This window comes from Indicator indicator, chromosome 36 (assembly GCF_027791375.1).
Source record: "Indicator indicator isolate 239-I01 chromosome 36, UM_Iind_1.1, whole genome shotgun sequence".
Lineage (NCBI taxonomy): Eukaryota > Metazoa > Chordata > Aves > Piciformes > Indicatoridae > Indicator > Indicator indicator.
The window spans coordinates 192,478-219,806 of record NC_072045.1 but is presented as its reverse complement, the minus strand read 5'-3'; the positions used below and the strand labels follow the sequence as shown (position 1 = coordinate 219,806).

The 27,329-nt window shown below is 59.0% G+C and overlaps 1 protein-coding gene across 1 annotated transcript in view; it reads right to left on the bottom strand.

Moving 5' to 3' along the window:
• Positions 1-850: 850 nt before the first annotated feature.
• The window catches only part of ATP8B3 (ATPase phospholipid transporting 8B3), a 39,483-nt gene continuing 13,004 nt past the window's right edge, over positions 851-27,329 (bottom strand). The window contains exons 8-27 of the mRNA XM_054396033.1: positions 26,514-26,596; positions 24,486-24,644; positions 22,949-23,037; positions 20,787-20,980; positions 19,215-19,432; positions 17,821-17,855; positions 16,976-17,132; positions 15,577-15,765; positions 13,889-14,001; positions 11,149-11,307; positions 10,113-10,224; positions 9,761-9,836; positions 8,600-8,741; positions 7,864-8,128; positions 6,479-6,702; positions 4,423-4,506; positions 3,954-4,196; positions 2,858-2,996; positions 2,454-2,584; positions 851-1,084 (exon numbers count right to left, since the gene is read on the bottom strand). Coding sequence (XP_054252008.1) covers positions 851-1,084; positions 2,454-2,584; positions 2,858-2,996; positions 3,954-4,196; positions 4,423-4,506; positions 6,479-6,702; positions 7,864-8,128; positions 8,600-8,741; positions 9,761-9,836; positions 10,113-10,224; positions 11,149-11,307; positions 13,889-14,001; positions 15,577-15,765; positions 16,976-17,132; positions 17,821-17,855; positions 19,215-19,432; positions 20,787-20,980; positions 22,949-23,037; positions 24,486-24,644; positions 26,514-26,596 — 3,046 coding nt within the window. The remainder of the gene's footprint in view (positions 1,085-2,453; positions 2,585-2,857; positions 2,997-3,953; positions 4,197-4,422; positions 4,507-6,478; positions 6,703-7,863; positions 8,129-8,599; positions 8,742-9,760; positions 9,837-10,112; positions 10,225-11,148; positions 11,308-13,888; positions 14,002-15,576; positions 15,766-16,975; positions 17,133-17,820; positions 17,856-19,214; positions 19,433-20,786; positions 20,981-22,948; positions 23,038-24,485; positions 24,645-26,513; positions 26,597-27,329) is intronic.

Genomic DNA, 27,329 nt, shown 5'->3' with positions numbered 1-27,329 from the left:
GACTCAGCAGAAGCTGTAGGAAACCCAGCAGAAGCTGTAGGAAACCCAGCAAAAGCTGCAGGCAACCCAGCAGAAGCTGCAGGCAACCCAGCAGAAGCTGCAGGGAACCCAGCAGATGTTGGTCCTCCTCCAGAGAAGAGGGGGAGCCCTGGCATTGCATCCCTTGAGCCCAAGCTGCTGTGTGTAGAATCTGTGGGTGCTGGCCCCAGCCCTGCATGGGGCTGGTTCTGCCCTGTGCTCCTTGCAGCCCTGGCAGAACAAGATGAGGGTCTTGGTGCAGGCCCTGGCACAGGAGCTGAAGGGCTGCATCCAGCACCCAGCCCCTCCTGGCATCAGGGCAGGTCATCAGCTCCGAGGTGGTTCCAGGAGCCCAAGGCAGCAGACCTGTTCTCTGTGGGTCCAGCCTGGAGCAGGATCAGCCCCGGGCAGGTGGAGCTTCAGCTCTGAGGGCCTCAGCAGGGGACTGGACACCAGCCAGGAGCTGATGGACGAGGGGCTGAGCATGGTGGTGGTGGAGGTCGGTGGTCTCCACGGCTTTCCAGGCTCCTGCAGAGTCCCCGCACAGGCTGCAGGGGGGAGATGGAGCTGCCAGTGGGACACATCCCAGGGCTCAGCACCCGGAGCAGCAACCCCACGCCAGGCTGGACCAGACCCTCTGCAGCCCCCGAGCTGCCCAGGCTTCCAAAGCACCCAAAAAGGATCTAGGAATGCCCAGGGAAGGAGGCGACTCGGCCAGCTCCGCACCGGGTCGGCAGGTCCGGAGAGTCCCCGGAGCCAGTTCCCTCCCGCAGCCCAAAGCAGACCTGCGCCAGGTCGCACGGCGCCGGGAGGCTGATGCCAGGCGGGGCAGCTACAGCGAGGCCGTGGGGAAGGGGGGCACAGGCGGGGCCGTGGCTGGGTGCAGGAGCTGGGGGGTGCTGCGGGCGGCCCTGGTGCGCAGGCTGTGCCCGCGGGTGATGAGCCCTGCGTAGCCCTCCTGGTGCGAGAAGGCATAGCCGGAGCGGCGCCGGGCGGAGCCGCGGGGGATGTGGGCTCGCAGCTCCACCGAAGGCTCCGGTGCCCGCTTGGCCTTCAAGCAGATCTTCTGCAAGGAAAAGAGGACGGCAGGGCTCTGGCCATCTCCCAGGCAAGACCTCACCCCGAGGGGGAACAAACAACCAAGCCCATGTTGCCTGCTGGAGAAGGACCTGCGGGGTGTTGGTTGACAGTGGATGAAGATGAGCCAGGGAGTGCCCAGGTGGGCAAGAAGGGCACCAGCAGCCTGGCCTGGAGCAGCAATGGTGTGGGCAGCAGGAGCAGGGTAGGGATTGTCCCTCTGGACTGGGCAGGGGTGAGGCCCAAGCTCAAATCTTGGGTTCAGTTTTGGGTCTCTCACTCCTAGAAGGACATTGAGGGGATGGAGAAGGTCCAGAGAAGGGCAAGAAAGCTGAGGAAGGGTCTGGAGAAGAGGACTGGGGAGGAGCAACTGAGGGAGCTGGGGGTGTTTGGTGTGGAGAAGAGGAGGCTGAGGGAGACCTCATTGCTCTCTCCAGCTCCCTGAGAGGAGGCTGCAGGGAGGTGGGGGTTGGGCTCTGCTCCCTGGGATCTGGTGATAGAAGGTAAGGAAATGGCCTGAAATTGTGCCAGGGGAGGGTTAGGTTGTGGATGAGGAACAATTTCTTTGCTGTCAGAGTGGTCAGGGCTTGGCACAGGCTGCCCAGGGAGGTGATGGAGTCCCCATGCCTGGAGGTGTTCCAGGCCCCTTTGGCCATGGTACTTGTGGCCATGGTTTGGTGGCCATGGTGGGCTTGGGTCGGTGTTGGATTGGATTGGATGATCTCAGAGGGCTTCTCCAGCCCTAACAGCTCTGTGATTCTCTGATTCTATAAGCAGGGAGCACAGAGACAGTTTGGGTCCTCACTCCACCATGACCTGAGCTGCTGTGATGTGATGCACAATGTGGGGACCCTCCTGGGGTTCTTCAAAGCTCCCAGAGCTCTGGAGCATAATCTCAACCTCTGCTCTCATCTGGGACCTCTTTGTATGAGCAGGAAGGTATAACCACAGTCCAGATGGGGAGGAGCTCTACCAAGGCTGGGGGTACCCAGACATGCACCAGACCTCAGTATCCCCTAAGTGGCAGGTCCAGGGAGTCCTGCAGGCCAGTTCCTTACTCCAGCCTAGAGCAGACCCTCTCCAAGAGCTGGAGAAGGTCTCTTCCCCCAAAGCCTCCTGTTGAGACATGAACCAATTCAAGGAGAGGGCCCTGGAGCCAGACTTGGGCACCAGGGTCATGAGAGACCACCACCAGCTGGGTGGTGCCTCCAAGGAGAGGTGACATCCCCCACCACTGCAGGCCAGGCAGTGGCTTCCCTGGGGAACCTTCCCATCACCAGCAGTGCCCTGGGCAGCCCCAGACTCTGCCACCAGCAGGCTGCAGCCCCCTCCCCATGCCAGCCCCTGCCAGCCCTCACCTGCTGCATGGTTGCCTTGCATGCCATGGAGTGGTACAGCTGGATGGTGAGTGAGGGGATGGTGTTCACCACCAGGGACAGGAGGACCACCAGCAGCACGTAGGGGTCAGTCAGGGCATTCTGGCTGGCATCTGCCAGGGCAAGAAGTCAGGAGGTGATGTTTGAGTAGAGAAGGTGGAGAAGACAGAAGGAGAAGCTGGTGAGGGACAGGCACCCATGGTGGTGCTGAGGGGACTAAAGAGGAGGTGGAACCTAGACTGGAGTCAAAACCCAAGACAGTAAGGTCGAGAAGTGGCAATGAGGAGATGATCTACAAGGTGGGAAAGAGCTCCCAGCACCCAGCCCAGGCTGGACTGGCCTGGCTGGGGGAGGGAAGGAGCATGGGGATCCCTGGGACATCTCACCTGGGAAGGAGAAGACAGCAGGAGCTATCCTGAAGGCATCAACACTTTGGGTGAGGAAGGAGAAGAGGCAGAAGAAGAGCAGGCTGGCTGTGACCATCAGGAAGGACAATACAGTCCAGAATTTGGTGTCCAGGATGAACTGCAGGGCCAAGAGCAGAGCACACAGCATCTCATGGAGGCTGCAGGGACTCTCTTCCATTCAGCCAAGGGGTTCCAAATTCCTCTCCTGCCCTAAGGAGGATGATTCTGCATCCAGGAAGCTGCTGGGGATGGTGTCAGAGAACCCAGGGCTGCAGTCCCTAAGCATCTGCTGTGGGTCCAGGTTAGAGTCATGGAACCACTGAGGTTGGAAGAGGCCTTTGAGCTCATCAAGTCCAAGCACTCACCTAGAGCTCACACTCCCACCACTGCCACTGGTCCCTCAGCACCACATCCGTGTGACCCTTACACACCCCCAGGGATGGGGACTCCACCTGGGTAGCCTCTTCCACTGCCTGAGAACCCTTCCAGGGAAGCCATTTTTCCTAATCCCCAACCTGGCACAACTGGAGGCTGTTTCCTCTTGTCCTGTCACTTGTTGCATGTGAGAAGAGCCCAACCCCCACCTGGCTCCAGCCTCCTTTGAGCGAGGTGCAGAGGGCAATGAGGTCTCCTCTCAGCCTCCTCTCTGACCAAACACCCCCAGCTCCCTTCCTCCAATCCTTCCTTGAACACAGGTTGGAAGAGACCTCAAGGATCACCTGGTCCAACCTTTCTTGGGAAAAGCACAGGCATCCTTTCCCCCAAACCTCTCTGCTCCCATCTCCAGGGATCTTGTTTCCTACTGAAAGTGTTGGGGAAAGCCAACGAAGGATGAAACCAAAGGACTGAGCACCTCCAATCTCCCTCAGCTTCCCTCACAGGACTTGTGCCCAAAGTCCTTCCCCAGCTTTGTTGCCCTTCTTTGGACATGCTCCAGCCCCCCAGGGTGCTTGTAGTGAGGGCTGGGGAGCAGCAGCTCCCTCTCAGTGTGCTTGCAGTAAGGACTGGAGAGCAGCAGCTCCCCCTCAGGGTCCTTGCAGTGAGGCCTGGGGGGCAGCAGCAGCTCCCTGCTCACCTCCACCAGGACAGACAGCAGCGCCGAGGTGCCCACGGTGACGGCGAAGGTCTCGTAGTCCCCCACAGCCTTGCTGCCCCCCACGTGGTCCTGGAAGGCCCAGAGGGCGATGTAGAAGCTGGCAAGGGAGGTGCTGGCCCCATGCAGGAAGGTGACACCAAACACTCTGTAGTTGAAGAGTTCATCTTGCTGCCCAATCATGTAGAGCTCAGGGAACTCCAGGCTCTTCTTGGCACTCACATCCTGCCAGGAGGGCACCGAGCGTCACCCACCCCTGGATGCAGGATGGGGTCACCCCCAGCCAGCACACCCTGGGGGGAGTCCCTCCCCATGCTTGTGTTGGGGAGCAGAAGCAGCCCAGCACTGGTGGTGAGCTCTAAATGCCCATTGAGGTGCTTGGGCTGGTGCAGACCTGCTGGGGATGGAGCCTCCAAGCACAGGGGCTGGGTGCATCCTGCTGAAGCCATACCTGCTCCAGGAGTCCCATGGAGAGCACAGGGTAGGCAGTGTAGAAGATGTTGTAGAGGGCAAGGAACCAGCCCTCATATAGAGGCTAGAAGGGAGGAGAAAGCAGCTGTGAGCTCAGTGGTGCTTTGGAATGACTCCTGCCAGAGTGGTCAGGGCTTGGCACAGGCTGCCCAGGGAGGTGGTGGAGTCCCCAGCCCTGGAGGGGTTCCAGACCCCTGTGGCCATGGCACCTGGGGGCATGGTTTGGTGCCCATGGTGGGGCTGGGTTGGTGTTGGACTGGATGATCCCAGAGAGCTTTTCCAACCCAAAAAATTCTGTGGTTCTATGACTCAGAAAAGTTCCCCAGGCACCAGGGGTGAGGCCAAGAGACTCCCATCCAAACTCCAAGGAAATCCCCATGGAATTGCCCCAGGCTCTGCATCAGCCCAACGTGGGCTGATGGGGCTAGATGGAGATGGGGCTGGAGCCTCACAGTGGTGGTCCCATCACAGTGGTGGCCCTTGGGATAGAAGCTCCCATTTTGGAGGCAACCTGTTCACTGTATGTGGGATTTTTCCCTGCTTCTGTCCAAGCTGAAGCTCCCAAGGACATCCCACATCTCCCCAGGCTGTGGAGCTCCCAAGGACATCCAACATCTCCCCAGGCTGTGGAGCTCCCAAGGACATCCTGCATCTCCCCAGGCTGTGGAGCTCCCAAGGACATCCTGCATCTCCCCAGGGAGCTTTCCCCAGTCCAGTCAGATAAAGAGCAGACAATCAGTGGCTGCTCAGCCAGGCAGCCCCAAACACTGTGCAACCCCATCCCAGGGCAAACGAGAACGGAGCCCAAGGTGGTGCCATGGTCCTGTGTCTGTCCAGCAGGACCTGTGTCTGTCCAGCCAGGACCTGTGTCTGTCCAGCAGGACCTCTGTCTGTCCAGCAGGACCTGCATCCATCCAGCAGGACCTGTGTCTGTCCAGCAGGACCTCTGTCTGTCCAGCAGGACCTGCATCCATCCAGCAGGACTTGTGTCTGTCCAGCAGGACCTGTGTCCGTCCAGCAGGACCTCTGTCCGTCCAGCAGGACCTGTGTCCATCCAGCAGGACCTGTGTCCATCCAACAGGACCTGTGTCTGTCCAGCAGGACCTCTGTCTGTCCAGCAGGACCTGTGTCTGTCCAGCAGGACCTGTGTCTGTTCAACAGGACCTGTGTCTGTCCAGCAGGACCTGTGTCTGTTCAACAGGACCTGTGTCCATCCAACAGGACCTGTGTCTGTCCAGCAGGACCTGTGTCCATCCAGCAGGACCTGTGTCCATCCAACAGGACCTGTGTCTGTCCAGCAGGACCTCTGTCTGTCCAGCAGGACCTGTGTCTGTCCAGCAGGACCTGCATCCATCCAGCAGGACCTGTGTCTGTCCAGCAGGACCTGTGTCCATCCAACAGGACCTGTGTCTGTCCAGCAGGACCTGTGTCTGTTCAACAGGACCTGTGTCTGTCCAGCAGGACCTTTGTCTGTCCAGCAGGACCTGCATCCATCCAGCAGGACCTGTGTCTGTCCAGCAGGACCTGTGTCTGTCCAGCAGGACCTGCATCCATCCAGCAGGACCTCTGTCTGTCCAGCAGGACCTGTGTCCGTCCAGCAGGACCTCTGTCCGTCCAGCAGGATCTGAGTCTGTCCAGCAGGACCTGTGTCCATCCAGCAGGACCTGTGTCTGTCCAGCAGGACCTGTGTCTGTCCAGCAGGATCTGAGTCCATCCAGCAGGACCTGTGTCCATGCAGCAGGACCTGTGTCCATGCAGCAGGACCTGTGTCCATCCAACAGGACCTGTGTCTGTCCAGCAGGATCTGAGTCCGTCCAGCAGGACCTGTGTCTGTCCAGCAGGACCTGTGTCTGTCCAGCAGGATCTGAGTCCATCCAGCAGGACCTCTGTCTGTCCAGCAGGATCTGAGTCCATCCAGCAGGACCTGTGTCCATGCAGCAGGACCCGCAGGTGGTCCTGAGCGAGGTGCTTGCAGCGCGGGTGTGCAGGACCTGCAGGGGATGGATGTGAGCCCTCCTGGGGGCTGCCTCCCTTACCTGAGCTGTGAAGCCGCTGTGGAAGGCGAACCAGACCTGGGCCATGAGGCCAGCAAAGGTCTTGTAGAAGAAGCAGCGCAGGAACTTGCAGACGCGGAGGTAGCCCCAGCGGCCGTGCACCAGCAGGAGGCGCTGCAGGAAGCAGAACTGGGCCAGGGCATAATCACTGCACTGCACAGCCTGCAGGCCCTCCAGCCCACTGATGCCAACCCCGATGTCAGCAGCTGCAGGGCACAGGAGGGTGTGAGGGAGCTGAGGGCTTGACTGCTGACAGTGGCTGAGGATGAGCCAGCAGTGCCCAGGGGGCCGAGGAGGGCAGCAGCAGCCTGGTCTAGAGCAACAATGGTCTGGGCAGCAGGAGCAGGGCAGGGATGGTGCCCCTGGGCTGGGCACTGGGGAGGGTACAGCTTGAGGACTGGGGTCAGTGTTGGGTCCCTGACTCCAAGAAGGACATTGAGAGGCTGGAGGAGGTCCAGGGAAGGGCAAGAAAGCTGGGGAGTGGTCTGGAGAAGAGGGCTGGGGAGGAGCAGCTGAGGGTGTTTGGTGTGGGGGAGGCTGAGGGAGACCTCATTGCTCTCTCCAGCTTCCTGAGAGGAGGCTGCAGGGAGGTGGGGGTTGGGCTCTGCTCCCTGGAACAAGTGGCAGGATGAGAGGAAATGGTCTCAAGCTGCCCCAGGGGAGGCTTATATTGGGCATCAGAAGAACCTTCTTCCCTGGAAGGGTTCTCAAACACAGGCCCAGGCTCCCTAGGGGCATCCCTGGAGGGGTTTCAAAGCTGCAGAGATGTGGTGCTGAGGGCCATGGCTTAGCCCCAGCCATGGCAGTTAGGGAATGGTTGGGTTGGAGGAGCTGAAAGAGCTTCTCCAGCCAAGCCCATTCTGTCATTCTGTCACTCTGTGATTGCCTTGAGGATTGTCCCCAGGCTGGTGGGCAGAGTGGTGGTCCAGGAGTGATGGGCAAAGGGAAGGAGTCTCCTCTGTCACCTGCCATGGCTGTGGGAATGTTGTGCCAGGTATGGCTGAGGGTGTGAAGAACAGAGGCCCATGGCAGGGGGGTTGGAACTGATGATCCTTGAGGTCCTTTCCAACCCTCATCAATTCTATGCCAGGGCTGCTGGAGAGGGGCAGGGATGACTCTGCCAGCTGCCCACACTGGGGCTGACAAGTGCCATCAGGGGTCACCAAGCTCACTCCTGCTCTTGTGCCAGGCTGCTCCTGCGCCTCCTGCTCCCCTCCCAGCACAGCAACGTGGGGAACTGGTTTTGGGGGGGTTCCCCTCCCAGCCTCCTCACCTCAAAGGAGAGGGTGAGGTGATGGAGATGGCAGATGGGGCCCCCCCACTGCCCACCAGGGGATGAAAGCCTCCCAGCCTGCCCCCAGGCTCACTTTTGATCATGTTGACGTCGTTGGCGCCGTCCCCTACAGCCAGGGTGGTGACATTCTTGTGTTTCTTCACCAGCTGCACGATGAGAGCCTTCTGCTTGGGGGTCACCCTGCAGCAGATCACAGCCTGGCAGCTGGTGGCCAAGTCCACGAAGGCCTTCTCCACCAGGCTGCCCTGCTCCTGGCTGCCTGGAGCCCTGCAGGCTGCCAGCCACCGCCGCAGACTCCCCTGCTCCTTCAGCACCTCTCCCGTCTGCAGGATCTTGTCCTGAGGGGAGAGAAATGTGGCTGGGACCTCACCCTCAGCCTTCACAGCAGGAGGTGTCCTCCCCATGGGGGGACATCTTTAAGGATGCCCTTGTAGGTGCTGCCAAAAAGAGACCTCGGTTTTCTCCAAGTTCATCACTGTGACCACAAGAGCAGTCTGTCCCAGTAGCACCAGAAGAGCCTGGGACCACCCTCCAGCCCCAAAAGATTGGTTGAGCACCTGTGGTTGAAGCCCCTCAGCACCACATGATCAGTACAAGGTTGTCCCCCTCTTCATTCTTCATTCCCTAGCACAATTTGGGCTTCTCTTCCCACCTCCTCCTCTGTGTGCTGGTGCCATCCAGGACTTAAATAACATCAGGGCACAACCAAAACATGTGGGGCACCAGAGCAGAGCATCCAAAAGCACCAGGACACAACCAACACCATGTGGGGCACCAGAGCAGAGCAGAGCATCCAAAAGCCTCCTTACCAGGAGGTCCCCACTGATGATGAGAGCTCTCTTCTTGTGGCATGAAGGCTCTGGGTGCTGAGGGGAGTGGTTGGCACTGCAGAAGGCTTCTCTGGTGCTGCTGAGGTTGTTGTTGCTCTCCCAGTAAGCCTGGAGGATGTCACTGTGCATAGAAACCCAGCATGGAGGGGTTGGAAAGGAGCTCTGGAGATCATCCACTCTAACCCCTCTGCTCCAGCAGGGCACCCACAGCAGCTTGCCCAGCACCACAATGCCCAGGGCGGGTTGGAAGCTCTCCACACAAGGAGACTCCACAACCTCTCTGGGCAGCCTGCTCCAGGCCTCCAGCACCCTCACACCAAACAACTTTCTCCTCCTGCTCAGCTGCAACCTCCTGGGGTCCAGTTTGTGTCCCTTGGCCTGTCCCTGGGCACCACTGAGCAGAGTCTGGCCCCAGCCTCTTGCCCCCCACAGCTCCTTTAGCTCTTGCTGAGCATTGCTCAGCTCCCCTCTGGGGCTGCTCTCCTCCAGGCTCTCAGCCCCAGGGCTCTCAGCCTTTGCTCCTCACAGAGCTGCTCCAGGCCCCTCAGCAGCTTTGGATCCTCCCCTGGACTCTCTCCAGCAGTTCCTTGGCTCTCTGGAACTGGGGAGCCCAGAACTGGACCCAGGACTCCAGATGTGACCTCAGTAGGGCAGAGCAGAGGGGGAGGAAAAGGTCCCTCCATCTGGGAAGGGGTGTTTGGAGCTGAGCTGGGCACACTGGGCATGCTGCCTGGCTTTGACTGAGACCTACAATGGGCCTTTGCCAGCTCAGAGCCATCTCATGACGTGGGGCAGGGCACAATGTGGAGATGGGGCTGGGACCCAGTGATGGGAAGAGGAAGGAGAGAGATGGTGCCCCAAAGGCTCACTGGTAGCAGAAATCAGCCTCTGTCCCTCTGGTTGAGAGGCTGGAGACAGCTCAAGCACTTCCTGATCAAAGTCTGCCAAAGACTCTGGGAGTGCTGGAGATGCAGAATAAGATGGGAAGGTCTGGGAAAGCATCAGCAGCTGCCATGGACCTCCAGACTGGGACAGGGAAGGAGAAGCACCTCTGGCAGGGCTGTGCTCTGATCACCCTGCCCTAAAGTGTCTTCAAGAGGGACCACAAATGTGCTGGGCCAGAAGGTGATGGATCCTCACCTGATCTCCCTCTCCTCCAGGATCTCCATGTCGTCAGTGAGCAGCTTGCAGGCATAGCCAATGTTCATTGCAGTCTCTGCAACACTCAGGGGTCAACAGCTGATGGCCACATGGTGCTGGCCCTCCCCCCCCATCCTGGGGCAGCTCCCAACCCATGCTCTGCTCCAGCTCTGTGCCATCATGCAGATGGCTTCCCCTTGCCTCAGTTTCCCCTGTGGGGCCTGCTCTTACTCATGTCAAAGGGAACAGCAGAACCTGGTGGTTGCCCACTCCCAGGGTCTCATCCCTCTTCTCTGGTTCTGGTTAGGGAAGCAGAAATGTGTTGGTGGGGTCTGGGGGTGCCTCCACTGACCTTGCTTGTCTCCTGTCAGCACCCACACTTTGATGTTGCCCAGTTTCAGCAGCTGGATGGTCTCAGGGACTCCATCTTGCAGCTTGTCCTCAATGGCCGTGGCCCCAAGCAGCTGGAAGGAGGGGAGGTGGGTGGCATGGCATGGGGGCAGGGCATGATGCAGAGGTGGGAGCTGCCCCTGAGTTCAAGCACAGCTCCTTGCCCATGGCTGGACACCACCTGACAGCTCTCTAACCCAGCGGCATATCACAAAGTCACCCCTGGAGACTGACCCCCACCTGCCCTCCTACCCAGGGGACAGGCTTAGACTCTGCTCCTCATTCACTTGCAGCCCAGAGAGCCAAGCAGAGCCTGGGCTGCAGCAGCAGAAGTGTGGCCAGCAGGTCAAGGGAGGGGATTCTCCCCCTCTGCTCAGCTCTGCTGAGACCCCACCTGGAGCTCTGTGTCCAGTGCTGGAGCCTCTGTTACAAGAGGGATCTGGAGGTGCTGGAAGGTGTCCAGAGAAGGGCCATGAGGATGAGCAGAGGGCTGGAGCTGCTCTGCTATGAGGACAGACTGAGAGAGTTGGGGCTGTGCAGTCTGGAGAAGAGAAGGCTCTGAGGAGACCTTCTTGTGACCTTCCAGGATCTGAAGGGGGCTACAAGAAAGCTGGGGAGGGACTTTTGAGGGTGTCAGGGAGGGATAGGACTGAGGGGAATGGAATAAAGCTGGAAGTGGGGAGATTCAGACTGGACATGAGAAAGAAGTTCTTCCCCATGAGAGTGGTGAGAGCCTGGCACAGGTTGTCCAGGGAGGTGGTTGAGGCTCCATCCCTGGAGGTGTTTGCAGCCAGGCTGGATGAGGCTCTGGCCAGCCTGATCCAGTGTGAGGTGTCCCTGCCCATGGCAGGGGGGTTGGGACTGGCTGAGCCTTGTGCTCCCTTCCAACCCTGACTGATTCTATCATTCTATGATTCTATGATCCCAGAGAGCTGAGCCCCACACTCCTGCCCTCCATGGGGCCAGCACAGGCAGTGCTGGGGTGCAGCTCCTCTCACCTGCAGGTCCTGCTCCATCTCCTCCTGGAGCCTGTGCAGCTCCGGCGCACGGTCGGGCAGCAGGGCCTGGGGCTGCCTCCTGCTCCAGCTGCTGTACTCCTCCTCACTCACCTCCTTGCTGGCCAGGCACAGGGTCCTCAGGGTCTCCCGGGCAAAGTGCTGCAGGGATGAGACACCAGAGCTTCCTTCCCTTCCCCAGGCTGCCTCTCAGAGTGAGTCATAGAATCAGAGAATCAGAGAATCATAGAATCACAGAATCAACCAGGTTGGAAGAGAGCTCCAAGATCCTCCAGTCCAACCTAGCACCCAGCCCTATCCAATCAACCAGACCCTGGCACTAAGTGCCTCATCCAGTCTCCTCTTGAACATCTCCAGGGATGGAGACTCCACCACCTCCCTGGGCAGCACATCCCAAGGGCAATCTCTCTCTGTGTGAAGAACTTCCTCCTAACACCCAGCCTAGACCTCCCCTGCACAGCTTGAGGCTGTGTCCTCTTGTTCTGCTGCTGCTTGCCTGGGAGAAGAGCCCAACCCCCACCTGGCTACAACCTCCCTTCAGGGAGTTGTAGAGAGCAATGAGGTCTGCCCTGAGCCTCCTCTTCTCCAGGCTGAACATCCCCAGCTCCCTCAGCCTCTCCTCACAGGGCTGTGCTCCAGACCCCTCCCCAGCTTCGTTGCCCTTCTCTGGACACCTTCCAGTCCCTCAACATCTCTCTTGAACTGAGGAGCCCAGAACTGGACACAGGACTCAAGCTGTGGCCTGACCAGAGAAGAACCACCCTTGTCCTGCTGGCCACACTATTCCTGATCTAGGCCAGGATGCCATTGGCTCTCCTGGCCACCTGGGCACACTGCCCACAGTCAGGCCAGCTGGTCACAGTGTCCCCACGGGCAGAGCTGGAGACCTTCCTCTGACTCCCTCTCCCACCCTACAGCATCCCCATGAGCAGCCTTGCAATGCAGTTGATCCATGCAGAACGCCAAAGGTGGATTTTGATGCCCTGTCAGCCCCTGTCCCCTATGCAGGAGAGGTTCCTGGAGCAGCAGGAAGAAAGAAGGAACCAAAACCCTCAAGCTAGGAGGTGAAAAAGAGCAGCAGGAAGAAAGAAGGAACCAAAACCCTCCAGCTAGAAGGAGAAAAAGAGCAGCAGGAAGAAAGAAGGAACCAAAACCTTCAAGCTAGAAGGAGAAAAGGAGCAGCAGAAAGAGAGAATCATAGAATCATAGAATCATAGAATCATAGAATCATAGAATCATAGAATCAAGAAGGCTGGAAGAGACCTCAAAGATCGAGTCCAACCTGTCACCTTAAACCTCATGCCTATCTAAACCATGGCACCAAGTGCCACGTCCAATCCCCTCTTGAACACCTCCAGGGATGGTGACTCCACCACCTCCCTGGGCAGCCCATTCCAGTGGCCAACCACTCTCTCTGTGAAGAACTTTCTCCTCACCTCCAGCCTAAACCTCCCCTGGTGCAGCTTGAGGCTGTGTCCTCTTGTTCTGGTGCTGGTTGCCTGGGAGAATTGACCAACCCCCTCCTGGCTACAACCTCCCTTCAGGTAGTTGTAGACAGCAATGAGGTCTGCCCTGAGCCTCCTCTTCTCCAGGCTGAACACCCCCAGCTCCCTCAGCCTCTCCTCATAGGGCTTGTGCTCAAGGCCTCTCCCCAGCCTCGTTGCCCTTCTCTGGACATGCTCCAGCAATTCAACATCTTTCCTAAACTGAGGGGCCCAGAACTGGACACAGGACTCAAGGTGTGGCCTAACCAGTGCTGTGTACAGGGGTACAATGACCTCCCTGCTCCTGCTGGCCACACTATGCCTGATGCAGGCCAGGATGCCATTGGCTCTCTTGGCCACCTGGGCACACTGCTGGCTCATGTTCAGCTGCTGTCAACCAGCACCCCCAGGTCCCTTTCCACCTGGCTGCTCTCCAGCCACTCTGACCCCAGCCTGTAGCTCTGCATGGGGTTGTTGTGGCCAAAGTGCAGCACCCAGCAGTTGGACTTGTTGAATGCCATCCTGTTGGACTCTGCCCATCTGTCCAGCCTGTCAAGGTCCCTCTGCAGAGCCCTTCTACCTTCTAACAGATCAACACCTGCTCCCAGCTTGGTGTCATCTGCAAATTTACTGATGATGGACTCAATCCCCTCATCTAGATCATCAATAAAGACATTGAACAGGATGGGGCCCAGCACTGATCCCTGGGGGACACCACTAGTGACAGGCTGCCAGCTGGATGTGGCACCATTCACCACCACTCTCTGGGCTCTGCCCTCCAGCCAGTTCCTAACCCAGCACAGAGTGCTGCTGTCCAAGCCACAGGCTGCCAGCTTGGCCAGGAGTTTGCTGTGGGGGACAGTGTCAAAGGCCTTGCTGAAGTCCAGGTAGACTACATCCACAGCCTTTCCCACATCCACCAGGCAATCACCTGATCATAGAAGGAGATCAGGTTGGTCAGGCAGGACCTGCCCTTCCTAAACCCATGTTGGCTGGGCCTGATTCCTTGGCCATCCTTCAGGTGTGCAGTGATTGCCCCCAAGACAATCTGCTCCATGATTTTCCCAACCCAAAACCCTCAAGCTAGAAGGAGAAAAGGAGCAGCAGGAAGAAAGAAGTAACCAAAACCCTCAAGCTAGAAGGAGAAAAGGAACAGCAGGAGACTCCAGGACAGCCAGGCCAAAGGCAGCAGCAGGCAGCTCAGCCCTTCCCACCCCCCCAGCTGGCATCAGACTCACATCCAGAGCCATCTCGGTGAAGGTCTCCCTGGGGCCCCTCCTCTGCAGCCTCTCCAGGATGACAGTGTCAGCACCCTTGGTGTAGAGCCGGATTGTTCCCTGGGGGTCTCGCACTGGGAGGGAGGGAAGGGACAGCTTAGGACCCCAGGGAGGTGGCCCCCACCCCTGGCTGTCCCCAGGCAGTAGCAGTGCTGCAGAAGGCTCCACAGGGCAGGCTGCTGCTCTCCTGCTGGCTGTGGTAGGAAGCAGAGGAATGTCCCCAGGTCACAGCATCACAGAACATTAGGGGTTGGAAGGGACCTCAAAAGCTCGTCCAGTCCAAGCCCCTGCCAGGGCAGGGTCACCAGCAGGCAACATCATGTTCCTCACACACCTCCCCTCATCTGCTGGCTCTCTCTTGGCTGCTCAAGCCCTTCACTGAGCTACTGGGGGGGCAGAACTGAAGGGATAATCAAGACAATCCTTAGGTGTCCCTGTGCCAGGTGTGGTCAGTTGCAACCATCCTGGAAGGAAAGGATCCATCCAGGGGGACCTGGACAGGCTGGAGGGAAGGGATCTATGCAGAGGGACCTCGGGAGGCTGGAGGGAAGGGATCCATCCAGAGGGACCTGGGGAGGCTGGAGGGAAGGGATCCATCCAGAGGGACCTGGGAAGGCTGGAGGGAAGGGATCCATCCAGAGGGACCTGGGGAGGCTGGAGGGAAGGGATCCATCCAAAGGGACCTGGACAGGCTGGAGGGAAGGGATCCATCCAGAGGGACCTGGACAGGCTGCAGAGCTGTGCCCAAGCCAACCTCATGAGGATCAACAAGGCCAAGGGCAAGGTCCTGCAGCTGTCTCGGGGCAACCCCAGGCACTGATCCAGGCTGGGCAGGGACTGGCTGGAGAGCAGCCCTGAGGAGAGGGACTTGGGGGTGCTGGGGGAGGAGAAGCTCAACAGGAGCCAGCAGTGAGCACTTGCAGCCCAGAGAGCCAAGCAGAGCCTGGGCTGCAGCAGGAGAAGTGTGGCCAGCAGGGCCAGGGAGGGGATTCTGCTCCTCTGCTCCACTCTGCTGAGACCACTCCTGGAGCTCTGTGTCCAGTTCTGGAGCCTCTGTTCCAGGAAGGCTCTGGAGATATTGGAAGGTGTCCAGAGAAGGGCCATGAGGATGAGCAGAGGGCTGGAGCTGCTCTGCTGTGGGAACAGACAGAGAGTTGGGGTTGTGCAGTCTGGAGGGGAGAAGGCTCTGAGGAGACCTTCTTGTGGCCTTGCAGTATCTGAAGGGGGCTCCAAGAAAGCTGGGGAGGGACTTTTGAGGGTGTCAGGGAGTGATAGGACTGGGGGGGGGGAGGGGGAAGGGAGCAAAACTAGAAGTGGGGAGATTCAGATTGGATGTTAGGAAGAAATTCTTCCCCTGAGGGTGGTGAGACACTGGCACAGGTTGCCCAAGGAGGTGGTGGAAGGTTTTTAAGGTCAGGCTGGATGTGGTCCTGGGCAACCTGCTCTGGTGTGACAGGCAGGGGGGTTGGAACTGGCTGATCCTTGAGGTCTCTCCCAACCCTGACAATTCCATGATTCTCTGCAGGCATGACCAGGCCAATCCTCAGGTGTCCCTGTGCCAGGTGTGGTTGGTTGCAGCCATCCTGGTGCCTTCCCTTGCAGGGCTGGGTCTGGGAGGGAGTCTCCCTGCAGCCTCCCATCTCACTCACCCAGCACTGACATCCTCCTGCGGTCACTGCTGAAGTCCAGCATGGCCAGGACCTTGTAAGTCCTCCTCACCCCCAGCTCACTGATGGTGATGGTGTCCTGTGTCCGTCCCAGGAACACGTACCCCAGGTCCCTGGCTGCCAGCACCAGGGCTTCTTCATCTGGGGAAGCTGCCTGGTAAACCAGCTGGTCTGCAGAGGAGGAGGAGAGCAATGAGGCTCCCAGGCAAGCACCACTTGGACATCTGAAACCTCCCCAGCACCACCTTCGGCTGTGCAAAGCCTGCAGTCCAAGCTACCATGCTGGGGAAGCTCAGGCTCACTTGTCTCATCTCTTCTGCTTCCTACCCCAGACAGGCCAGGTCCCCAGCCAGGGCTGGATTGACCTCTCTGTGCTCTGCTCCAACGGAGGAGCTGTAAACCAAACCCAAATATTCACATCCATGGTGGGAGGAGACTGGCCCTGAGCATCCCTGGGCTCCCCGGCCACCAGAGCTTGGCTGGGGAATGGAAAGAGCCATGGTGGCCTCCATGCCCTGAACAGGCACAAGAGCAGCCCCAGAGGGGAGCTGAGCAATGCTCAGCAAGAGCTAAAGGAGCTGTGGGGGGCAAGAGGATGGAGCCAGATTCTGCTCAGTGGTGCCCAGGGACAGGCCAAGGGGCAAGGGACACAAACTGGACCCCAGGAGGTGCCACCTGAGCAGGAGGAGAAAGTTGTTTGGTGTGAGGGTGCTGGAGGCCTGGAGCAGGCTGCCCAGAGAGGTTGTGGAGTCTCCTGGTGTGGAGAGCTTCCAACCCCCCCTGGGCATTGTGGTGCTGGGCAAGCTGCTGTGGGTGCCCTGCTGGAGCAGGATGGGGTTGGCCTGGATGACCTCCAGAGCTCCCTTCCAAGTCCTCCATGCTGGGCTTCTGGGGTTCTGGCACTGCTCAGCAGTGCAACTCTCTGTAGTTGTCCTGGTTCCTAGATCCTGGCAGTGGTGGCATCATGGCTGAGAAGGAGCCAGGCTCAGGCTGCCCAGCTGGGAAGCAGCAGCTGCCAGGTCAGTTTCCAGAGAGGGCATTTGGGGTTTTTGCTCTTTCTTTAGAGAGTTCATGAAAAAGCTGAGGGTGGGGCTGGGCTGGGAGGTGGGGGAGAAGAGCTTTGGGGTGAAATGGTGTGGAAGGATTTGCCATCAGCTGGGGGGTGGGGGTTGGGGAACCACTGCTGGGATGTGGAGAGCTTCCAACCCCCCTTGGCCATGGTGCTCCTGGGCAAGCTGCTGTGGGTGCCCTGCTGGAGCAGGGAGGGTTGGACTGGGTGGTCTCCAGAGCTCCCTTCCAACCCCCACCATGCTGGGATTCTCTAACAGCAACTCCACCTCCAATCACTGTGCCCACACAGCAACCACTGTGCCCAACCCACCGCCCTTCTCCTCCACCATCACAGTGTGGCACAGGGCCAGCAGCCTCAGGAACTCCCTCAGCACAGGGTCAGTGTCCTGCTGGGCAGCTTCCAGCAGAGTCACATTGCAGAAGTCCAACTTCTTCTCCTCCTGTTGTCTGCAGGTCAACCCCAACCCCTGCAAGAGGCATGGGCAGGCTGCAGGAACCCAAGAGAGACCAAGCACAGAGCTCTGCTGGGCTGCAGCCTTGTGGAGGCTCAGCTCTGGCTCTGCCTTTTCTACACCAAGGGGATCACAACATGGGTTGGGTTGGAAGGGCCCTCAAAGCTCATCCAGTTCCAACCCCCCTGCCATGGGCAGGGACACCTCCCACCAGCCCAGCTTGCTCAAGGTCTCATCCAGCCTGGCCTGGAATACCTCCAGGCAGGAGGCAGCACCAGCCTCCCTGGGCAACCTGTGCCAGTCTCTCCCCACCCTCACTCTCAACAATTTCTTCCTCATCTCCACTCTCACTCTCCCCTCTCCCAGCTCCAAGCCATTGTCCTCATCCTGCCACTCCCAGCCCTTGTGCAAAGTCCCTCCCCAGCTCTCCTGGAGCCCCTTCAGGTACTGAAGGCACCACCAGATGTTGGGAATTAAGAACACCAAAACCAGAAGGGGATTCTTCCATAAACCAGTTCCCCTGGTCCTCAATGGGCAGCTGAGACCTGGCAAACTTGCCAAGCTCTCTGTGCCAGCCTGGGCCCCTGCTGTGCTCCAAAAGCCTGCTCCTGCTGCTGGAGTAACCAATATCTGGCATGGCTTTGGCCCTGCTGCTGAGGACCAGTGTCCAGCCCCATGCCACCCAGGGAGGGGAGCTACACACCAGTGGCTGCTTGGTCTCCTGGCCCCTGTCTGCACCTGCCAGAAGAAAAAGAATTCATTAGCAGTGAGCTGGAAGAGGACACTGAAAGGCTCCTCTAGAAGGGTCTGGAGAGCTGGGACCAGGGGGACCTCATGAAGGTCAAGCAGGGCAAGGGTAGAGACCTGCATCTGGGGAGGAACAACCTCCTGCAGCAGGACAGGTGAGGGAGTCCTGCTGGGAAGCAGCTCTGTGGAGAGAGATCTGTGAGTGCTGGTGAGTAACAAGTTCCCCACGAGCCAGCAGTGTGCCCTTGGGGCTAAAAAGGCCAGTGGGCTCCTGGGGTGCATGAGGAAGAGTGTGGCCAGCAGCTCAGAGGAGCTTCTCCTGCCCCTCTACTCTGCTCTGCCTACATCTGGAGTGCTGTGACCAGAATTCTATAACCCCAGCATGGGAGGGTTGGAAGGGAGCTCTGAGATCATCCAGGCCAAGCCCCTGCTCCAGCAGGGCACCCACAGCAGCTTGCCCAGCACCACAATGCCCAGGGGGGGTTGGAAGCTCTCCACACAAGGAGACTCCACAACCTCTCTGGGCAGCCTGCTCCAGGCCTCCAGCACCCTCACACCAAACAACTTTCTCCTCCTGCTCAGCTGGAACCTCCTGGGTTCCAATTTGTGCCCTTTGCCCCTTGGCCTGTCCCTGGGCACCACTGGAGGAGAGGGAGGGGAGACCGGGGGGAGGGGAGGGGAGAGAGGGGAGGGGAGAGGGAGAGGGGAAGGGAGAGGGGAGAGGGGAGGGGAGAGGGGAGAGGGGAGGGGAGAGGGAGAGGGGAGAGAGGAGAAGGGAGAGGGGAGAGGGGAGAGGGGAGAGGGGAGAGGAGGGAGAAAAAACACTTGGGGATTCTTGGGTTCATAGGGAGGAAAACAAATGGAGACCATAGAAAAAGCAAAGATCAAATCACTGGAACAAAACAGCCTAAGGGAGACCTCCTGGTGGCCTTGCAGTGCTTCAAGGGCTGAGCAGAAAGCTGGGGACAGACTTTGGAGCAGGACCTGTTGGGACAGGACAAGGGGAGATGGTTTGAACTAAAAGAGGGAGATTGAGAGTGGAGAGAAGGGAGAAATGTTTGACCCTGAGGGTGCTGAGAGCCTGTCCCAGGCTGCCCAGAGAGATGGGAGCTGCCCCATGGCTGGCACCAGTGCAGGTCAGGTCGTTTGTGGCTCTGAGCAACCTGCTCTGGTTCCAGATGTCCCTGCTGATTACAGAGGGGTTGGACTAGATGACCTTGATAGCTCCCTTCCAACCCAAAGCAGTCTGTGAGTCTGGGATTTCCAGCCAGGCAGGAGGAGGGAAAAGAACCAGAGCAGCCTGGATTCAAGGTCTGCCTCACTCCCAGGTCCCTGCAAACTTGTGCCCACCAGGAGCTCCATAGATGGTGCCATTGATGCAGCATTTCTTGAAGGTCATCACATTCTGGGTCAAGGTGCCAGTCTTGTCTGAGAAGATGTACTCAATCTGGCCAAGCTGGTCATTGAGGCTGGTGCTCCTGGCCTGTGCTGGGATGTCCTTCACAGGGTAGTACATCTCCAGATCCCAGTTGATGAAAAAGCTGTTCACCAGGTAGACAAATTCAAACCTGGGGCACCAGAGAGAAGAGAGGATCCTGGCTAGCCATGCAGACTGGGGGAGGAGGGGGGAGGGGGCAGCCCTGTGGAAAGGGACCTGGGGGTGCTGGTGGGTGAGGAGCTGGACAGGGGCAGGCAGTGTGAGCTTGCAGCACAGGAGGCAAATCACAGCCTGGGCTGCATCCAGAGCAGCATTGCCAGAGAGGAGATTCTGCCACTTTGCTCTGCTCTGCTCAGACCTCACCTGCAGTGCTGTGTGCAGGTCTGCAGCCCTCAATGCAGGAAGGACCTGGACCTGATGGAGAGGGTCCAGAGGAGGTCATGAAAATGCTCAGGGGGTTGGAGCTCTGCTATGGGGACAGGCTGAGGGAGCTGGGGGTGTTCAGCCTGCAGAAGAGAAGGCTGCAGGGAGACCTTAGAGCTGCCTGCCAGTACCTGAAGGGGCTACAGCAAGGATGGGGAGAGACTGTTTGCAAAGGCCTGCAGGGACAGGACCAGGGGCAATGGCTTCAGACTAGAGCAGAGCAGATTGAGACTGGGTGTGAGGAACAAGTTCTGCCCCAGGTGGCTGCTGGAACACTGCAACAGGTTGCCCAGGGAGGTGGTTGGGATCCCATCCCTGGAGATATTCAAGGTGAGGCTGGAGAGGGCTCTGGGCAACCTGATCTAGTGGAGGATGTCCCTGCTGAGTGCAGGGGGTTGGACTGGATGAGCTTTGGAGCTCCCTTCCAACCCAAACCATTCTATGATTCTATGAAGGATGGGGTAGGAGGTTTCATAACTCACATCCAGAGGGGAACTTGGGAATCTGACAGAGAAGAAAGGGCAGAGGGAACTCCCCACATGGATACTACTGCTCAGAGCTTGGGAGAAACAGAAAGGTTTGCCTTGGGCATGGTCACTGTTCCAGAGGGCTCAAAGGACATCACTGATGCTTGTGAGCCAGCCCCCACCTGAATAAAAAGCTCTTCACCAGGGAGACAAATTCAACCTTGGGGCATCAGGTAGAGGAAAGGATGAGGAAGGAGGTCTCATAACTCACATCCAATGAGGCTGGAAACTTCTTCCCCCACCCCTGTGAGTGCTGCCTGCTCACAAACACCTTCAGCAGCTCCTCTTCAGCTCCTCCACCTTTTCCACCCCCAGTATGAGCTCTCTGCATCTTTCCCCTCTGAGAAGATCTCAGAGGACATCATTGATGCTTATAAGCCACCCCCATCACCCCTCCTTACCCTCTCCCAGCTAAGGGAACCCTTGGGGCTGACAGGCTCAGGGTCTCAGCCTCATTTGGGGGCTGCAAACCAAGGTGCCAGAGGCTGGCAGAGGCATTGGGGTGCTGAGCTCTGCCCCCTTCCAGGCTCTTACGTGATGTACATGGACATGGGGATGATGATGCTCAGAAGGATTGTGAAGCCCCAGAAGCTGAAGAAGGCCTGCTGGGCAGGAGTGGTGTGCTTGTAGAGAGCAGAGAGGTAGCTGTGGTCCATCTGGAACGTCTTGGCCCAGAAGCCAGAGGCGAGGGCGAGGCAGAGCGAGGTGAGCAGCAGCACCAGGAAGATCTGGGAGGGGAAGGCAGTATGAGAAGGTCCTGGCTCACAGAGCCCACCAGGATCTGCCCTAGGAGCAGCCATTGCCCCTCCCAGGCTGTCTCCTTTGTCTGTACACCCAGGGAAAGGTGTCCTGAGGTTGGCTCTTAGAGCTGATCCCAAGCCATGCTGAGGGATCAGAGCTTGGGCTGCAGCTTGGCCCAGGCACAGCAGACAGAGAGCAGCCTGGGCTGGAGGGAGGGGTCCCAGCCCATGGCAGGGGCTTGGAACTGGAAGAGCTTCAAGGTTCCTTCCCACTCAAACCATTCCATAACTCTGTGAAACTTTCCCACCCTCCTAACCATCCCTTCCCAACTGTCCCACCCTCCTAACCACCATCACCCTGGACAAAGTGTGTCCTGCAGCTCCCTGCTGAACTCCCAGCAAGCAGAGGAATCAAAGGATCACAGATCCCAGGATCTGTGGACCTAGGGGTTGGAAGGGACCTCAGCAGATCATTGAGTCCAAGCCCTCTGCCAGAGCAGGACCACAGAATCCAGCACAGGTCCCACAGGAACACATCCAGATGGGGCTGGAAAGGCTCCAGAGAAAGAGACTCCACAACCTCTCTGGGCAGCCTGCTCCAGGGCTCTGTGCCCCTCCCAGTGAAGAAGTTCCTCCTCATGTTGAGGTAGAACCTCCTGTGCTGGAGTTGATATCCCTTAGCAGGAGTGCTCCTGGCCACTCTGGGAAGTGAGGACACAGCCCCCAGCAGCAGGAGCAGGAACCATCCAGCTCCTCCACACTGCTTTGCTCCCCATGGAGGAAGGACTTCTCCTTCCCCCATCCTCCATCTGCTGTGTGCTGAGCCACAGCCTGCAGGTCCTTCAGCACAAGCCCCCACCTTGGACCTGCATGGATATGGATCAGTGGAGCCTGTCAGAAGGGGTTGGAGATCCTGAGTGCTCCAACTCCTGGGTCCCAGAGGCTTTATAGCTGAAGACTGAGAGCTGCCAGCACCCAGGCTTTAAGCAAGGTCCTGCAGCTGGGTCGAGGCAATCCCAAGCACAAATCCAGGCTGGGCAGTGAGTGGCTGGAGAGCAGCCCTGAGGAGAGGGACTTGGGGGTGCTGGGGGAGGAGAAGCTCAGCAGGAGCCAGCAGTGAGCACTTGCAGCCCAGAGAGCCAAGCAGAGCCTGGGCTGCAGCAAGAGAAGTGTGGCCAGCAGGGCCAGGGAGGGGATTCTCCCCCTCTGCTCAGCTCTGCTGAGACCACTCCTGGAGCTCTGTGTCCAGTTCTGGAGCCTCTGTTCCAGGAAGGATCTGGAGGTGCTGGAAGGTGTCCAGAGAAGGGCCATGAGGATGAGCAGAGGGCTGGAGCTGCTCTGCTATGAGGACAGACTGAGAGAGTTGGGGTTGTGCAGTCTGGAGAGGAGAAGGCTCTGAGGAGACCTTCTTGTGGCCTTCCAGGATCTGAAGGGGGCTACAAGAAAGCTGGGGAGGGACTTTTTAGGGTGTCAGGGAGTGATAGGACAAGGAGAATGGAATAAAGCTGGAAGTGGGGAGATTCAGACTGGACATGAGGAAGAAGTTCTTCCCCATGAGAGTGGTGAGAGCCTGGCACAGGTTGTCCAGGGAGGTGGTTGAGGCTCCATCCCTGGAGGTGTTTGCAGCCAGGCTGGATGAGGCTCTGGCCAGCCTGATCCAGTGTGAGGTGTCCCTGCCCATGGCAGGGGGGTTGGAACTGGATGATCCTTGTGCTCCCTTCCAACCCTGACTAATTCTATCATTCTCTGATTCTAAGACCGGAGCCAAGAGCTGCTGCTTCCTGGGGCCACCACTGCCTCTTTGCCCATGGTCCAACCGAAGCTCTTCTGAGCAGAATGTTGCAAGCTTAAGAAAACCAACAGCATCCAAGCAAGAAGTCCTTCAAGAGCAGACTTGTGAGCAGCCCCAGGAGGGCAGGGCAGGGCCAGGGCAGGAGCTGCCTGCAGCACACTCACGATGACCACCAGCCGGTCCAGCAGCCGCTCCAGCTTGGTCTTCTTCCTCTGGATCTTCCCACAGTTCCTCATAATTTTGGAGTCAAACCCTGGATGAGAAACGTTTCAGGAGTGAAAAGGCAAAGCCACAGCCCCCAGGAGGTTGTCTTGTAGCTGAGTGGTGCTGGCTTCCTCCAGACCAGCAGCTGACAGCCATCCAGCCAGATCCTAACCCAGCACAGAGTGCTCCAGTCCAAGCCACAGGCTGCCAGCTTGACCAGGAGTTTGCTGTGGGGGATAGTGTCAAAAACTGGCTCAGGTTGCTCAAAGCTCCATCCAGCCTGCTCTGGAGTGCTTCCAGGGATTGGGCATCCACAGCTTCTCTGAGCAGCCTGAGGTGGCCCTCTGAAGAAATTGTAGGTGGGAGATCAGAGAATGATAGAATCAGTCAGGGTTGGAAGGGACCACAAGGATCATCCAATTCCAACCCCCCTGCCATGGGCAGGGACACCTCACACTGGATCAGGCTGGCCAGAGCCTCATCCAGCCTGGCTGCAAACACCTCCAGGGATGGGACCTCAACCACTTCCCTGCACAACCCATTCCAGGCTCTCACCACTCTCATGGGGAAGAACTTCTTCCTCACGTCCAGTCTGAATCTCCTCACTTCCAGCTTTATTCCATTCCCCCCAGTCCTGTCACTTCCTGATAGCCTAAAAAGTCCCTCCCCAGCTTTCTTGCATCCCCCTTAAGACACTGGAAGGTCACAAGAAGGTCTCCTCAGAGCCTTCTCTTCTCCAGACTGCACAACCCCAACTCTCTCAGTCTGTCCTCATAGCAGAGCAGCTCCAGCCCTCTGCTCATCCTCATGGCCCTTCTCTGGACACCTTCCAGCATCTCCAGATCCCTCTTGTAATAGGGGCTCCAGAACTGGACACAGTACTCCAGGTGGGGTCTCAGCAGAGCTGAGCAGAGGGGGAGAATCACCTCCCTTGACCTGCTGGCCACACTTCATTGAGTCCAACCCCCCTGTCAGAGCAGGACCATAGAATCCAGCACAGGTCACACAGGAGCATATCCAGATGGGGCTGGAAAGTCTCCAGAGGAGACTCCACAACCTCTCTGGGCAGCCTGCTCCAGTGCTCTGTGCCCCTCCCAGTGCAGAACTTCCTCCTCATGTTGAGGTGGAACCTCCTGTGCTGTGGTTTATGTCCATTGCTCCTTGTCCTATCCCAGGGTGCAGCTGAGCAGAGCCTGTCCCTGTCCCTTCCCTCTTGACCCCCAGCCCTCAGATATTTATAAATACTTATCAACCCCCCTCTCAGTCTTCTCCTCTGCAGCCCAAGCAGCCCCAGCCTCTCCTCCTCCTCCTTTCTGAATCGTACACGCCTGGCAGTGGTGTCTGTTCCTTGCACTCCAGATTTCTAGACTCTGGCTTTGCTTGTCAATGCAGCTTCAGTTGCTTGCAGCTGAGCTGCTCTGGCCAGTTTATGCTGGGGGGCTTGGGGTGGAACTTCAACCTCCCCCAGCTGTGCAGGCAGCTGGGGCCAGGTCTCACCTGCATAGAGCACCAGGCCGTAGCAGAGGTCGGTGTTGCGCAGCCTGCAGCCCCGCAGCAGGATCCTTTCACTGTCCAGGGGGAAGCTCTGCCCCCTCCACTCCAGGCTGCCTGTGAAGCTGTGCATGCGGCTGCTGGGCTCCTCACAGCTCACCCTCCCTGCAGCAGAGGCCATGCTTCACGTGGGCCTTCCCTTCCCCTCCCTTCCCTTCCCTTCCCTTCCCTTCCCTTCCCTTCCCTTCCCTTCCCTTCCCTTCCCTTCCCTTCCCTTCCCTTCCCCTCTCCTCTCCCTTCCTCCCCTCCCCTCCCCTCCCCTCTCCCCTCTCCTCTCCCTTCCTCCCCTCCCCTCCCCTCCCCTCTCCCCTCTCCTCCCCTCTCCTCTCCTCTCCTCCCCTCTCCCCTCTCCTCCCCTCTCCTCCCCTCTCCTCCCCTCTCCCCTCTCCCCTCTCCCCTCTCCTCCCCTCTCCTCCCCTCTCCCCTCTCCTCCCCTCTCCTCCCCTCTCCTCCCCTCTCCCCTCTCCTCCCCTCTCCCCTCTCCTCCCCTCTCCCCTCTCCTCCCCTCTCCTCTCCCCTCCCCTCCCCTCTCCTCTCCCCCTCCCCTCTCCTCTCCTCTCCCCTCTCCTCCCCTCTCCTCTCCCCTCCCCTCTCCCCTCTCCTCCCCTCTCCCCTCTCCCTCCCCCCTCTCCCCCTCCTCCTCTCCCCTCCCCTCCCCCCCTCTCCTCCCCTCCTCCCCTCTCCTCTCCCCTCCCCTCCCCCCTCTCCCCTCCTCCTCTCCCCTCCCCTCCCCCCCTCCTCCCTCCCCTCTCCCCTCTCCTCTCCTCTCCCCTCTCCTCCCCTCTCCTCTCCCCTCCCCCCTCTCCCCTCTCCTCCCCTCTCCCCTCTCCTCCCCTCTCCCCTCTCCTCTCCCCTCCCCTCCCCTCTCCCCTCTCCTCTCCCCTCCCGTCTCCCCTCCCCTCTCCTCTCCTCCCCTCTCCTCTCCTCTCCCCTCTCCCCTCCCCTCTCCTCTCCTCCCCTCTCCTCTCCCTTCCCCTCCTCCCCTCCCCTCCCCTCTCCTCCCCTCTCCCTTCCCCTCCCCTCCTTTCCCCTCCCCCCTATCTCCAAAGCAGCTTTGGGGCTTCCTGGGGAGAGTCAGTGATTGTTAGGGCATCTCCCAGGTGGATGTGGGGTGGGGATGGTCACCCTGTGGTGCTGGGAGGGTGCTCAGCCCAGGAACCTCACTGGGCTCTACAGTGCAGGAGGTGCAAACCCAACCCCCTGCATCCCCAGAGCCTCCAAGGGGAGAGTCTGCACCCAGTGGAGGACCAAAGGGGAAACCATCCAGGGTCTAAGCTCAGGTTTGGGAGTCAAGCACTTGATTCCTTTGGGAAAAGTCAAGCTCCAGGGCAAGGGGAAGGGGCACAGCTCTGCTGGACTCATCACTGGGGAATGGCCTCCATGTGAGGTCTTTGGCTCCTTGCAGCCAAAAGCAACCTCCTGCTGGGGAGCCTGAGGGGACAGAGCCTGATCCCAGCCCATCCTGCTGGGGAGCCTGAGGGGACAGAGCCTGATCCCAGCCCATCCTGCTGGGAAGCCTGAGGGGACAGAGCCTGATCCCAGCCCATCCTGCTGGGAGCCTGAGGGGACAGAGCCTGATCCCAGCCCATCCTGCTGGGAAGCCTGAGGGGACAGAGCCTGATCCCAGCCCATCCTGCTGGGAAGCCTGAGGGGACAGAGCCTGATCCCAGCCCATCCTGCTGGGAAGCCTGAGGGGACAGAGCCTGATCCCAGCCCATCCTGCTGGGGAGCCTGAGGGGACAGAGCCTGATCCCAGCCCATCCTGCTGGGGAGCCTGAGGGGACAGAGCCTGATCCCAGCCCATCCTGCTGGGGAGCCTGAGGGGACAGAGCCTGATCCCAGCCCATCCTGCTGGGGAGCCTGAGGGGATAGAGCCTGATCCCAGCCCATCCTGCTGGGGAGCCTGAGGGGATAGAGCCTGATCCCAGCCCATCCTGCTGGGCAGAGCACATCCTTGCCTGCCTGGGTACTCACCATCAAAGGCAGCCAAGCTCTCCTCACTCCCCAGCTCCTGGTGGGTGACCAGAAGAGCTTGTCTGAACTTCAGGTTTGTTTCCCTGTGGACAAGAAGCAGGAAGGGAAGAGTAAAGGCAGGCTGTGAGGTGCCAGAGCTGCTCCTGATGCTGCCAGACCCATGGGACAGGGACAGCCTCTGGCTGGCAGCTGATGGCCAGGACCAGTGAGATCAGGACCTGTGACACCCAGCACCCAGGCAGGGACCCTGCCTGCAGACCCTGACCTTAAATCATCCTGCAGGTGGAGCTGGGAGGGATGGGCAGGGGGAGGGATGGACAGTGGTTGCCCTCTGCCTGGCTGGGAGGGAGTCAAGAGATGGGGGAGAGAGAGAGGCCCTGGCTCATGAGCTGCTCTGTGGAAGTTCCAAGACTGGTTTTGGACTTCCCATTTCAAAAGCTGGAGCTCCAATCCCATTTCTGAGAGGAGGTCTGAAGGTTTCTCTTCCAGAGGATCCCTCAGATCCCATGGCTTCTGCTGACCTCACAGCATGGCTGAGCCTCTACTGCTGGGGGATCCCCAGGACTGGGGGCTTCAGTCTGGGCTGTCTCTGCCCCTTTCCTCCATGGCAATAGAGGTTCCTGCCCTGCCTTCAGAGAAGGTTCAGGTTGGACATCAGGAAAAGGGTCCTCAGAAATGGTTCTCAGACACTGGAACAGGCAGTCCAGGGTGGTGCTAGAGTCCCCATCCCTGGAGGGGTTTCAAAGCCCAGGTGGTGGAATCACCCCCAGAGGGGTGTAAAAGATGCATGGAGGCAGTGCTGAGGGCTGTGGTTTA